At 48.8% G+C, this 12,489-nt stretch overlaps 1 protein-coding gene across 4 annotated transcripts in view; it reads left to right on the forward strand.

Annotated features, from left to right (window-relative positions):
• Positions 1 to 12,489, forward strand: part of WWC1 (WW and C2 domain containing 1) — a 155,228-nt gene that overhangs the window by 141,921 nt on the left and 818 nt on the right. For all 4 annotated transcript variants that reach the window (XM_058722927.1, XM_058722936.1, XM_058722941.1 and 1 more), the window contains 3 exons: positions 5,037 to 5,129; positions 8,672 to 8,905; positions 11,455 to 11,576. In XM_058722927.1, coding sequence (XP_058578910.1) covers positions 5,037 to 5,129; positions 8,672 to 8,905; positions 11,455 to 11,576 — 449 coding nt within the window. The remainder of the gene's footprint in view (positions 1 to 5,036; positions 5,130 to 8,671; positions 8,906 to 11,454; positions 11,577 to 12,489) is intronic.

A 12,489-nucleotide genomic window follows, 5' to 3' on the forward strand; every position in this document is an offset into this window, starting at 1 on the left:
TCCCTCTGGCCACCTGGCCCTCTTTACCTATTTTGGTTGCTAGCCTTCTCCTATAGGCTGCCCTGGAGTTCAGAAATCCTGCAGGAGGCTCTTTCCCTCATGTCTTTACCTGTCTATCTCATTAGTCTGCCCCTTGTAGGCCAGCCTCCGTCTTTCATCCTGTAAGTGAAGGGTTTGAGTGCTTACCACGTCTCAGGGGTTCCCAACCTTCCTCAGGGATGGCACAGATAAGACACATGCACACCTTACCTGAGTCCTGGGCTCAGTGGTATGTCAACATCCTTCTTTCCCCTCTGCACAGAGAACCAGCAAACAACTAGAAGCATAAGCAGAACCTTCCTTGTCTAGTGTTCCAGTAAGTCATCACAGAAGGAAAGGCCCATGGAACCCGCCTGCATCAACCTGTCAATTAACCATCTATGTTATTTGGGAAGGGGAGGGGATATTGAGGGGCATTTTCTTCTTCCTTTTCTTTTTTTTTAAGCTTATTTATTTATTTTGGGAGAGACAGAGTGTGAATGGGGGAGGGGCAGAGAAAGAAGGAGAATCCCAAGCAGGGTCTGCACTGTCAGCACAAAGCCTGATGTGGGGTTCGAACTCACGAAACTGTGAGATCGTGACCTGAGCTGAGATCAAGAGCCTGACACTTAACCGATTGAGCCATCCAGGTGCCCCGAGGGATATCTTTGATGTCTGATATTCAGTATCCAAAGCCAGAATTATATTGGAGAAGCTAATTTTTTCATAATATGGCAGTGTAACCAACTTACTAGCTACTTGCCAGTTATTCCCCACGTCCCTCCTAGAAATAACAGAAACCCCTCCCTTCTGTGTCAAGCCTCTAGCTAATCGTTTGAGCTTGTCAGCATCTGCCCATTGGCTGCCTATCTTGAGAAAGGTACAGAGTTTCCTGAAGTCACTGAATGTAAGTTTGATGTTAGGGAATTCCTGAGTCACAGCTGAAGAAGAGAAAAATCCCAACTCATGCTGCAAGTGTGAATAATTTGAAAGATTTAGAAAAGCCCTTAGGGTACTGGAGAACACCCTCTGGTTTTGGCAAAATTGCTGTTTTTGTGACTGTGCCCTGGAATTCAAACACAAAGTGAAGAATGTCACTTGACAGAAAAATCACACCAGAAGAAATGATTGATTCATTCTTTTTCATCAGAATTCGAACGCAGTTGTAATTTTGTCAAATGGAAGATAGAAGGTAATAACTCTTGTAAAGTGTTTCTCTTTTCCAACTAAAGTCTCAAACTTTTTTCCCCAGTACTTACTAGTAAGATTCTGGTCCCCTGTTTGGATGGACTCCCTTTCAGCGGCCCTTTCTCAGGACTGGCATCTTCACATAACAAGGAGTTCTGATCCTATTTATTAAGCATCTATAACACACCTAGCACGACGGTGGGCCCTTCCCATATTTCATTATCTGGACCAGTTTCCAACCCGGCAAGGCTGCAAATTAAGAAATTCCTAGGCAGCATGCATCACATGCAACAGATGGGAAGGGCCTTTCATATGGCAACACCACAGTGGCATAAAGCAGAGAAGCAATTACCATTAATTTTTGTGGAAAACGTTTTTAACCCTTCCAGACCTAAAAAATAACCTCTCTTAGGCTTTTCTGATGCCTTACGATGCATCCTGCTAAAAGATGCGCAGAATTAACGGAGATGCTCACAGACACAGTTCAAGGCTGTGGCAGCCTGATGCTGAGATGCTCGGTGTGGTCCTGGGGAAGGAGCTCAGAGGTGCCCCTGTCACATTCAGGGCTGCCTCCATGAGGGCTCACTGCAAAAGAAACACTAGGTGTTGTTTTATCTTTTTGCCTTTTTCACGAAAGTAAAAATCCTCTTTCACATGTCTTTCAACTAGTGAAAACAGGTACCAATGTAGGTCTTTTGTAAAAGCAAAGTGGCATAACATGCACTTTCAAAAAGCATGGATGCCAGTATTTTTCCTTTTTGTTTTCTGACTGTCCCACTTCAGCCGCAGGTTGTCTCTTTCTTGTAAAATTTTACTGAAGGCTGCAAAAAGAGGCCAGTGGTACAACATCCTGAATTTTTCCCTATCACTTCCCTGAAAACCCTGATGGCATGAGGTCTGGTGACAACTTAACCATCTGTTTGAACCCACAAAATGAATATCACCACACTCCCCACAGGAAATACCGGGGTCTGTGCCCCAGCCTGCCCCCAGTATGCAGCCAGCTCCATGTTTTCCAGTCTGGGACTCTGGCACTCCACTTCCTACCATCAAATCCTGTGCCAATCAGGGTTCTTAATGGCAAACAGTGGAAACACACTGTGAGCAGTATATGCAGGAAAGAATTTCCTGGAAAAGAAACTGAGGCGCTCACATATTCATTGGAAGGTTGTAGAACCAGCCTCAGAAATCAGGCAGGAAGAGGGGCAGGCCAGACCACAGCTAAAATCATCCCACAAAACCAGTCTAGTGAGGATAATACCAGTGCTGCTGCCAGACGTGGCCCAGCTGGTCCCACTCCTGCCACAGGGTTCAATATCGATCCCTCCCCCTGAGTCCTGACCCTATAGGAGGCCAGGGAAGCTGTGGTTGCTGCTGCGGGCACCACTGCTCACCAGGAATGGCTTCTCCCTGAGATACTCCCAGAAAGGGCACGCTCATTGAACAAAAGCAAGTGGTCTGGTGAAATCTGAGAGGCACCGTAACAGCATTGGGTCCAGCTAGCCAGATTATGATTCAAAGCCTGGGCAGTTGCATGCAGTGGACAGAGCCTAGTCCCACGCCTGCTTCTAGCTGCAAGTGAGAACGGGAAAGCAAGACTCTGGCGCTTCCAGCTTCCTTAGTGGAAGGTGGGCTTTGTCTCCCACTGTGAGTCAGAAGGTGGGGACTTCCCCACCCATGGAATGGAGTTGCAAATGCTAATAAGCACCATTTCCTTACAAAACAAACATTTCCTGTGTCATCTAATCTCAGCAACAACTCTGCAGGGCAAATCATGTTTACCCCATTTCACAGATGCAGAAACTGAGACTCAGAAAGTCAGAGTACTGTCCTCTGGGTCACACAGCTTATTAGGTACAAGTCCAGGGGTCTGACCCTAGAGCCCACAGCCCTTCTGTTACTCAGAGCTACCTCCCAAAGGACTTCCCTTGCCTTCTCCCAGGGTACATAGGAATAGTTTACTTTGCTGGCCTGATGCCACACTTCTGCACACCAAGTGTCCTCTCCTGGGTATCTCCCTTCTTTGGTCATCAGCACAGCCTGTGTCATTTGGTTAGTTGCCCTGGATTGGTCCCCCGCTGAACTTGAAGTCCATGAGCATAGGGACAATGTGTTCCACTCCCTGCAGTTCTCCACCACCCCTGTGTATTTGACACTTGCACAATAACCAGCAGTGTTGTCACATGTGTTGGTTGGCTCATCCTGACCTGATGAAAACAGGCCTTCCAAAATTCTCATTCCTGAACTAGCTTCCCAGAACTGTCAATTATTTCACCTCTTTGTTCCTAGTGTCCCTAACCATTACATGGAAATAATAAAGCAACAGTATTCTCTGCCATGTCTGAGAGTAAATGCAACCAAACATCTTCACATAAGGAAAAATTAAGTCTAAGAACCTAATGTAGTTTTCATCACTCTTTTCTAACATCATCTTTAGTCCCAGAACAACTATGACATAAGGATCAGTTGTCCTGATCAGTGTTTCTAGTTGGTATCACACACATTCCATGAATGCCACCATTAGCCTGGAGCAGTGTGGGCCAAAGCCCCCTCCTGGTATGAAATCCAGCTAGTCCGTTTGTACAAATCCACCCCAGTCAAGATGGCCCACCCCTCTTTCTCTAGATCCTTTTTATCTCTGAGCCCTCCGTGCATCCTGGGGGCCAGGAGGGGACCCAGCCTTAGAGTCAGATTGACTGGAACTTGAACTCTTGTTCTGATGCTCCCCAGCCATGTGGTTTGTAAAAGTGTCTTAATCTTCCTGGGCCTCAATTCCCTCCATTGGGATTGTTTGAGGATTAAATATAACTGTCCATAAAGCACATGGCATGTATTGTTACTGTTACTCTGTTTTTGATTCTGTAAAGACTGCCTCCTGCAGTAGCTTTTGTCAGTTACATCCCTGGGGTTGCCCGTGTCCGTGTGCTTCTGCACTGCAGGACTATTAATATCATTATCACTAGTACTTATCTGTAACCACAAAAGCAACGACACAAACACTCGGGAGAGGCCTGAGAAGTGAGCAGACAGCTGCCTGCCAGAACAAACAGGCTCTGTGGCATCTGCCTGCGGCCATCCCACCACCTCGGAAATGTGACTTGAGAAAGAAGCCTGTGCCCTGCACATCCTGGGCTGGGCTGCCCTTCCAGCCTCCCTCTCCAGTCCTCCACTGTCTGGGGCACTCTCAGTAGAAAAGTGTCCTTCCTGGGGCGCCTGGGTGGCGCAGTCGGTTAAGCGTCCGACTTCAGCCAGGTCACGATCTCGCGGTCCGTGAGTTCGAGCCCCGCGTCGGGCTCTGGGCTGATGGCTCAGAGCCTGGAGCCTGTTTCCGATTCTGTGTCTCCCTCTCTCTCTGCTCCTCCCCCGTTCATGCTCTGTCTCTCTCTGTCCCAAAAATAAATTAAAAAAAAACGTTGAAAAAAAAAAAAAAAAAAAAAGAAAAGCGTCCTTCCTGATCTCTGGCCGTGGAGGGGGAGTGTTAGCCCTCTGGGGAGAGTCCAGATAACTGAGTGATTGAAGGGAATCTGAGGAGGGCAGGAGCTCACAGAGCCAGTCTGCCCGGTCTTATCTCATATTTCATATTTCTCATGTATCTTGACAGCCGCTCCATTTGAGCCATCAAGGTGGGCTCTACAGGTGACAGGGAACAGTGGATGCGAACAGGCCTTGGTGTCGTAGGTCCGGGGGGCATGAGATGTTGGCGTCACACTGTCTGGTGTCAGTCCCACTGTGCTGCCAACCACACGGGAACCCCAACACCCTTCTGGCCCCAGCGTGCCTTCCAGATGTACTCTGGCCCCAATTAACTTCCCAGGACTTTTTTCCTGCAGCTGAACCGAAGTGACAGTGACAGCTCCACGCTGTCCAAGAAGCCACCTTTTGTTCGAAACTCCCTGGAGCGGCGCAGTGTCCGGATGAAGAGGGTAAGACAGTCACCTCAAAGCCGTTTGTGCACCTGCTCCGCCATCATTCCCACCCCTCACGAGCACAACCCCCATGTCTGACCATTTCTTCTCAGCCACCGGTTTGAACAATGTTGCTTTTGCAAGCCTAATGGTGTTTACCAACTGTAAAACCTGTGTAGGCACTGGGGAAGGTTCCAAACTGTAAATGTAACATTATTATGATGACAGATAGGTTAGATTCAGAGTATGGTACTTGGCCTTATCTTCCAGGGTAGAAATCAAAGTCACTAAAGAACTAACCAACTCAAAATCTCACAGTCACTGATGGAAGCCTGCCCCTTGCTGCACTCTGCTCAGCGTGACATCCAGCTGACTGAGCAAAAGTTCTGACAGCCCTCCCTGCTGGCAGAGAAGCCAGACACCTCCAAGCAGCAACCCGGAGCGGGGAGGTGCAAATGGGTTTCTCTCGGTCCGGCTGGAAGAGCACTAGGGAGAGGCCACGAGCTGCCTTTGCAGAGAAGGTCCCACCTTGCCTGATGGAGGCTTAGCTCAGGGATGGGGACCGAGTGGTGTTAGGCAAAGGACTGGCTCCTGGTATGGACTTTGTTACCAGTCAGAGCTGTAGGGGATGCAGACAGCCCTTCCCACTCTGGGCTTTCAGCACAGACTCTACAGCAGCTCTGGTGAGTTTGCAGAACCAGAAGAAGCAGGAGTTAGAATGTCAGAAAGACAAGCAGAGGGTGCAAAGCGAAAAGAACATGCAGGGAGAGAGAGTACCAGCAGCACCAAGCACAGGAAGTTCCTGTGGACCTGCTGCAGACAGAGGAGTCAGGAATAGGACCTTTGTCTATCATCACCGCCCCCCAAGGCTCCAGAAAGAACTAGAGAGCACAGGAGAAAGAAGGCCACAGGGAAGGGCAAAAGTGTTGGCGGCAGGGCCCTGTGGACATGGCTTCAGGTGACAGGGATGGCCCACCGCCCACCTGGGGCCCCCCTCCTCCAGCCCTGTCTGGTGCTGCAGGGTCTCTGGAGCACCAAGAGTCCTCTAAGGAGGTTCCTGACAGTGCACATTTCCCAGGCCACACTCCCAGACAGTCTCATTCGGTAACTGGGGTGGGGTCCTGGAAACTGCATTTTGATAAGGCAGGTGTTCCATGATCCACACCTGGAGAAAGGCCTCCATGGAAGCTCCTACCTGCTCCCCCTGTGGTTCCTACAACTCTGTATCAAGACAGGCCTGCACAATTTTCCCCTCTTCACCTCTTTTTCCCTTAGCCAGTGGGAAGACTTCCTGACAGAACCTTTGCTGGATCTGAGCCCACATTTCCTTCAGATCCTAACTCTGTTCTGAGAGGCAGGAGAGTCCTGAGGCTGGGCCAGGGCCCTTGGGTCCTGCAATCCTTCTTCCCCTTGCTGCCTGAGCTCTGTCTGTCTCTGCTTCAGCCTGTCCAGGCAGGTTTCCAAGGCTGGACATCAGTCAGAACAAAGCAAAAGAGCCTCATGAGTTACTCTGAGAACTTGAATCACACAGATCACTCAACTGAATTTCCTGACCCTGCTCCTTTATAAGCACACACTAGATGATGGTCTCCCTCAAAGGGTATTGTAGAACTTGAACTTGTGCACTGAGCTGTTTCACGGTCCCAAAAGTATGCTTGCCAGCCTTAACTGAGGATGGCTCAGCTCTGGCAGTAATGTCTTATGTGCCATCTCTCAGATCAATCTGTTAGTCATTATGTTTGCTTTCTGTTGCATAACACATCGCAGCAAACTTAGCAGCTTAAAACGATACAAATTCAGGATCTCATAGTTTCCACAGGTTAGGAATTCAGGCACAGATAGCCGGATTCTCTGCTCAGCATCTCATCAGGCTAAAATCTAGGTGTTGGCTGACTACATCCTCATCTGGAGTTTGAGTAGGGAAAGATTCACTTCCAGGCTCCCCCGGGACATTGGCAGAATCCCTTGTCTTTTCTTGCTAGATGCAGGAAATGGATGAAAAAGTCGTCCTCCCGTCCTTGCCATGTGGCCCTTTTCACAACACACATTGCTTCTTCAAGGCCGGCAGGAGATCTCTTTCCAGAAAGGGCCCAGTTCGCCTCAGTGGATGAGGTCAGGCCCACCAGGAAAGTCACCCCTTAATCATGGGAGTGCTATCCCATGGTATTCACAGGTGCCCCCAGCCCTGAACTGAAGAGGGGGCATTATACAGGGAGGGCGTGCCTGGGGTAGGGGGTGGTGTTGGTGGTGGGAACCTTGGGGCTGGCTTAGAATTCTGCCTCCCTCAGTCAGCCATTTTTAAATCATTATTGTTTTGTGATAAGAGAAGGAGAAGAAACGGTTGTATTACTGGGGATCTCGTCCATACAGATAACTGTATCTGTATGGGTATAAGAAGAAGTCAGCTCAAATTTAGCTGGAGAGTGCAAAGGAGAATTCACTGGCTCATTAGTGGAAAACCCCAGGATGCTGGACCTGCAGGCATGAATTGATCCTTTGTTGAGACAGTGTCCTCAAGCCCCAGTCCCCCTCTCATGGCACTGCTCCCCCCAGATAGCTTAATTCTTTTTTTTAATGTTTATTTATGATTTTTGAGAGACAGTGCAAGGGGAGGAAAGGCGGAGAGAAAGGGGGACAGAGTATCCGAAGCAGGCGCTGTGCTGACTGCAGCGAGTTTGACGTGGAGCCCGAACTCACAAACCACGAGATCATGACCTGAGCTGAAGTCAGACACTCAAACAACTGAGCCACCTAGGCACCCCTAGCTTAATTCTTAAAAAGGGTCACACCGTATGGTAGGAAAGATGGCCACGATCAGTTCCAGGTTGATATCTTGTTGGCTTAACAAACTGTGTAAAGGATGCTCTTTTTTTCCATGGCTTTTTTTTTTTTTTTTTTTAAGCAAAAGTGCTGGTACTGGAGGTTATTGGCTAGGCTTAGATAACATACTCACCCCTGAAACAGTCACTGAGGTTCTCACTGCCAAGTTTCGGGTCACATTCCTGTCTCTGGAGTCCCGTATAAACCACCATGTAGGTTGAATGTGAAGTAGGAGTGGATCCCCAAGGGAAGATGAGGGCACTGTTACTGCAAGGGGAAGCAAGTGCTGGACAAGCAGAACCAACACTCATCCGTTACGGGAACATAAAGTTGAGAAGACCTAATGTCTACCCTCAAGGGAGCTCAGACCTGCACTGAGGAAGAAACAACTTCAGAGCAGGATAATGACAAGAATCCAGGAGCCAAGTGTGAATCGGGGACCTGAGAGCAGGGCAGTCGGGCAGTGTGGAGGGTGAGCAGGTGGTTCTGGAGCCACCTGCCTGGGGAAGAATCTCAGCTCTACCTCCCAGCTCCATGCCTGGGACATACAGGTGCTCAACAGATAAGCTGTGGGAGTGGGAGAAATCGACAGGCTCTGGGGGAGGGCGAGCCCCATTTTTGAAGGAGTGGAAGCCTGTGGTTGATCACAAAAGGGTATTTGAGGGTCAGGGGAGCAGTTTGTAGGGGCTCACTGAACCCAGCCCTCTAATAACCAGTCAGAGCTATGCCTACCCCTGCAGCCTTCATCCGTCAAATCCTTGCGAGCTGAGCGCCTGATCCGCACATCACTGGACCTTGAGCTAGACCTGCAGGCGACCAGGACCTGGCACAGCCAGCTGACTCAGGAGATCTCAGTGCTGAAGGAGCTCAAGGAGCAGCTTGAACAAGCCAAGAGCCATGGGGAGAAGGAGTTGCCACAGTGGTTGCGTGAGGACGAGCGCTTCCGTCTGCTGCTGAGGATGCTGGAAAAGCGGGTAAGGGCTGTGCAAGAGGCAAGGGAGATGGCTCCCTCTGCCCTGGGGACCATCTGCTGCTGCAGGGGAGGGAGACCAGAGCTTTGAATAGCTCCTACAATCCTGTGACCCACTGAGAGTTTTCCCAGGGCCCCCCATGTCCATCAGCAAAGGGACCAAGGAATCCCTTTGCCCAGTAAACTTTATTAACTCTTGACCTGGGTACCAGACCCTTTTGCTGTATTTCCCTGTTTATGTGTGCAAGGCTTTATTATTCACATGTATATTCATCAAACATCGGGTATCTGATCTGCGCTGGGACACACACTTTAATAGAGTAAATACAAAATGCTGACCTGCCCCAGTGTCTGCCCAGTGTGGTCCCACAGAGTGGGTATCTCCAAAGATACAAGTTTGCATGTGGAAGAAGTCCCTCATAGCATGAGAACTCCCCGTGGCCACTGCTCTGGGTCACCACCTAGAGGGGAGGAGGGCAGGGGAAATGCCAGTAGAGAAAGGGCACAGGCATCTAGATGCTGTCTCTCAGCAACACAGGAGGACTTTCCAGTTCAGAGAGCTCCAAAGCAGCAGTGGCTTAGGGTCTTTTATAACCCTGGGCTTTATCTTATCAATGGCTAGCAGAGGGTACAGCTTCATGGGGTATGTAGAGCTGGCAGTTTCTAAATGGCTAAAAAAAAATCTGAGCTACATTTAAAGCAGTTGGTGGGGGTGGCTCAGTCAGTTAAGCATCTGTTGATTTCAGCTCAGGGTTGTGGGCTCGAGCCTTGTGTTGAGCTCTGTGCTGGGCGTGAAGCCTGCTTGGAATTCTCTCTCCCTCTTCCCCTGCCCTTCCCTGGCACATGTGTGCCCTCTCTCTCTCTCTCTCACTCTCTTTCTCTCTCTCTCTCTCTCTTTCTCTCTCTCTCTCTCTCTTTCTCTCTCTCTCTCTCTCTTTCTCTCTCTCTCTGTCTCTGTCTCTGTCTCTTTCTCTCTTTCAAATAAATAAACAAATAAATAATTGGATGCGTAAAACTTGACTTTGACACCAGTGGGCTCGTAAGCTGACAGGTCCCAGCCTGTCATGAAGAAGTAACAACATATGGGCAATACACAGAGTCCATTTTCAACTCATTTATATACTATCTGCCACTCCTGGACTGTCACCCATGGCAGGCATGACCTTTGCTAGTTTTCTCTGCTCACAGCCAAACCGTGCAAAAAGCACCTTACAGAGGATACTTGCCTGGATTGTTGGGAGAGCCATTAGCTGAAGCCCCAGCTCTTAGTACAGGTGATAATGCCTTAGAGTAGGAAAGTGGTGGTGAGCTTCTAAAGTCTGGACTGGCCTGAGGACTTCAAATTGACTCTGGTAATTCAGAAGTTCCAGAAACATTGGGGCACCTGGGTGGCTCAGTCAGTTAAGCATCCAACTTCGGCTCAAGTCATAATCTCATGGTCCGTGTGTTCAAGCCCCACATCTGGCTCTGTGCTGACAGCTTGAAGCCTGGAGCCTGCTTCAGATTCTCTCTCTCTCTCTCTCTCTCTCTCTCTCTCTCTCTCTCTCTCTCTCTCTCTCTCTCTCAAAAGTAAACATTAAAAAAATTTTTTTTAAGTTCCAGAAATGTTTATTTCTAATTTACCACTTATACCCTGTATACTTATAATAGGGTTATAATAAGAGCGTTACAGGAAAATATAAAGTTAGAGAACATTTTAAAGGAGAGAAGGAAATAAACATATCCCTAACTTAATTGTAGTGGTCTATTACATTTATCTTTGAGGTTCCTGGTTGGCAAGGCAAAAAAAAAAAAAAAAAAAAAAAAAAAAAAGAAGAAGAAGAAGAAGAAAACAAGTACATATGTGCCCTGTGTGCCCTGCCTTAAGAAAATACCAGTTAAGAAAACTTGGCCTTTCAATAGCAAAAGAATAGTACATCCATGACTGACTGATAATGACCTTCTACTAAAGAAACATTTAGATGATGGCTTCATTGACCAAAATTCCATCATCAAGCAGTGTTTTCAAGTATGTGGTACATGGATACTTCAGGGCTCTTTGTGGTTTGTTCTCAAAAGTGCTTCTGTAGGTTTGCCTTAGGAAGAAGGGGTGCAATGTTCCCAAAGCCCTTGGGCACAGCTGCATGATTGGAATTGTGTTTCCACCACTTCTTAGGTGTTTGACATTAAAGAAATGTCTTAACATGCCCGAACCTCAGTTTCCTCATCTGTAACGTAGAAGTAAGTATCATAGTTACCTTTCTAGGTGACCCTGAGGATTAGAAAGGTAGCACACATTTCACTAGGCAGCACACATCTCCAGACCACACGGGTATTCAGCTCCCTGGCCCCCAAAACCTGTCCACCCTGGCAGATGGTGGGATCACTTCTCACCTTTGTGAGCAGAGGTTCCTGGTGGAACAGAAACAGTGAGTGTGTCTGTTCTGCGATCCTCAGACCTCTTGACTATAGTAGACCCCTCATTTGTGCTAGAAAGTGTTCTCTGGCTGACCCCTTTCTAGAGGCCCTAAGGACCCTGTGCCACCTCACAGCCCTGCTTGCTTTGCCCTACAGATGGACCGAGCGGAGCACAAGGGTGAGCTTCAGACAGACAAGATGATGCGGGCAGCTGCCAAGGATGTGCACAGGCTTCGGGGCCAGAGCTGTAAGGAGCCCCCGGAAGTGCAGTCTTTCAGGTATGCAGGTGGGCCCCACCCTTTCACACCCAGCCTACCTGGCCTCCGTCTCACTGGCCGCCGTCCGGAGCCCCCTCCGCTGGCAGAGCACCGGCTCTCCCTGTGACAGATGCACATGCTCTGCCGAGCCATCCCTGGCACTCTGTGGGCTCCACAGTGCTTTCCCTCAGCTGTCTTTATCAGTCCCCACATAACTCGAGCTAATTTGTTAGCTCCTCTTGCTTAATGAATGAGCCACCTGCTCTGGCCTTTCCTCTTAGCATTTCCATCACCAGTCATTATGGAGGATTGGCTGAAATGATACATAAGCCTGGGGTGACGGATGCTCGCCTGGCCTCCCTGGTTCTGCCTGCTGCCTGCCAGGGTCTCAGGGAGGCATCTTCTTGCCTGGATCCAGCCAGATCACGGGAGGGCCCCAAATGCCACTTGGCCGGGACCTCCCATTCACAGAGGGCCTTGTGTTTAGACTCATGATATCTCTCAGGTAAGGCACTCATGGTTGTGTATGCGCTGCTAAAAAAAAAAAAAAAAAAAAAAAAAAAAAAAAAAGCCTTTCTGGAGTAGAAACATTTTAAATATACTGTCATTTGCGTAATTGTATTTGGACATCTCTTACTTTGTAAGCAACTGGGAATCTAAGACAAACAACACTACAAATGACCCGGGGGCCCTTTTAAAATCAGAAAGGCCCATGACTTGAATTGAAGGTGGCTGGTCCTGCCAATGTCCCTCAATGAGAGGTTCCCAACCAGGGATGACGTGGGCACCACAGGGACCTTTGGTAACATCTGGGGACATTTTGGTTGTCACAACTGGAAGGGGGCGGGGGAAGCTGATGCTGACACACGGTGCTAGGGATGCTGTTAAACATCCTGCAGCACACAAGGCAGCCCTGCAACAAAGAATGATCCTG

The sequence above is a fragment of the Neofelis nebulosa genome, chromosome 1 (genome assembly GCF_028018385.1).
Source record: "Neofelis nebulosa isolate mNeoNeb1 chromosome 1, mNeoNeb1.pri, whole genome shotgun sequence".
Lineage (NCBI taxonomy): Eukaryota > Metazoa > Chordata > Mammalia > Carnivora > Felidae > Neofelis > Neofelis nebulosa.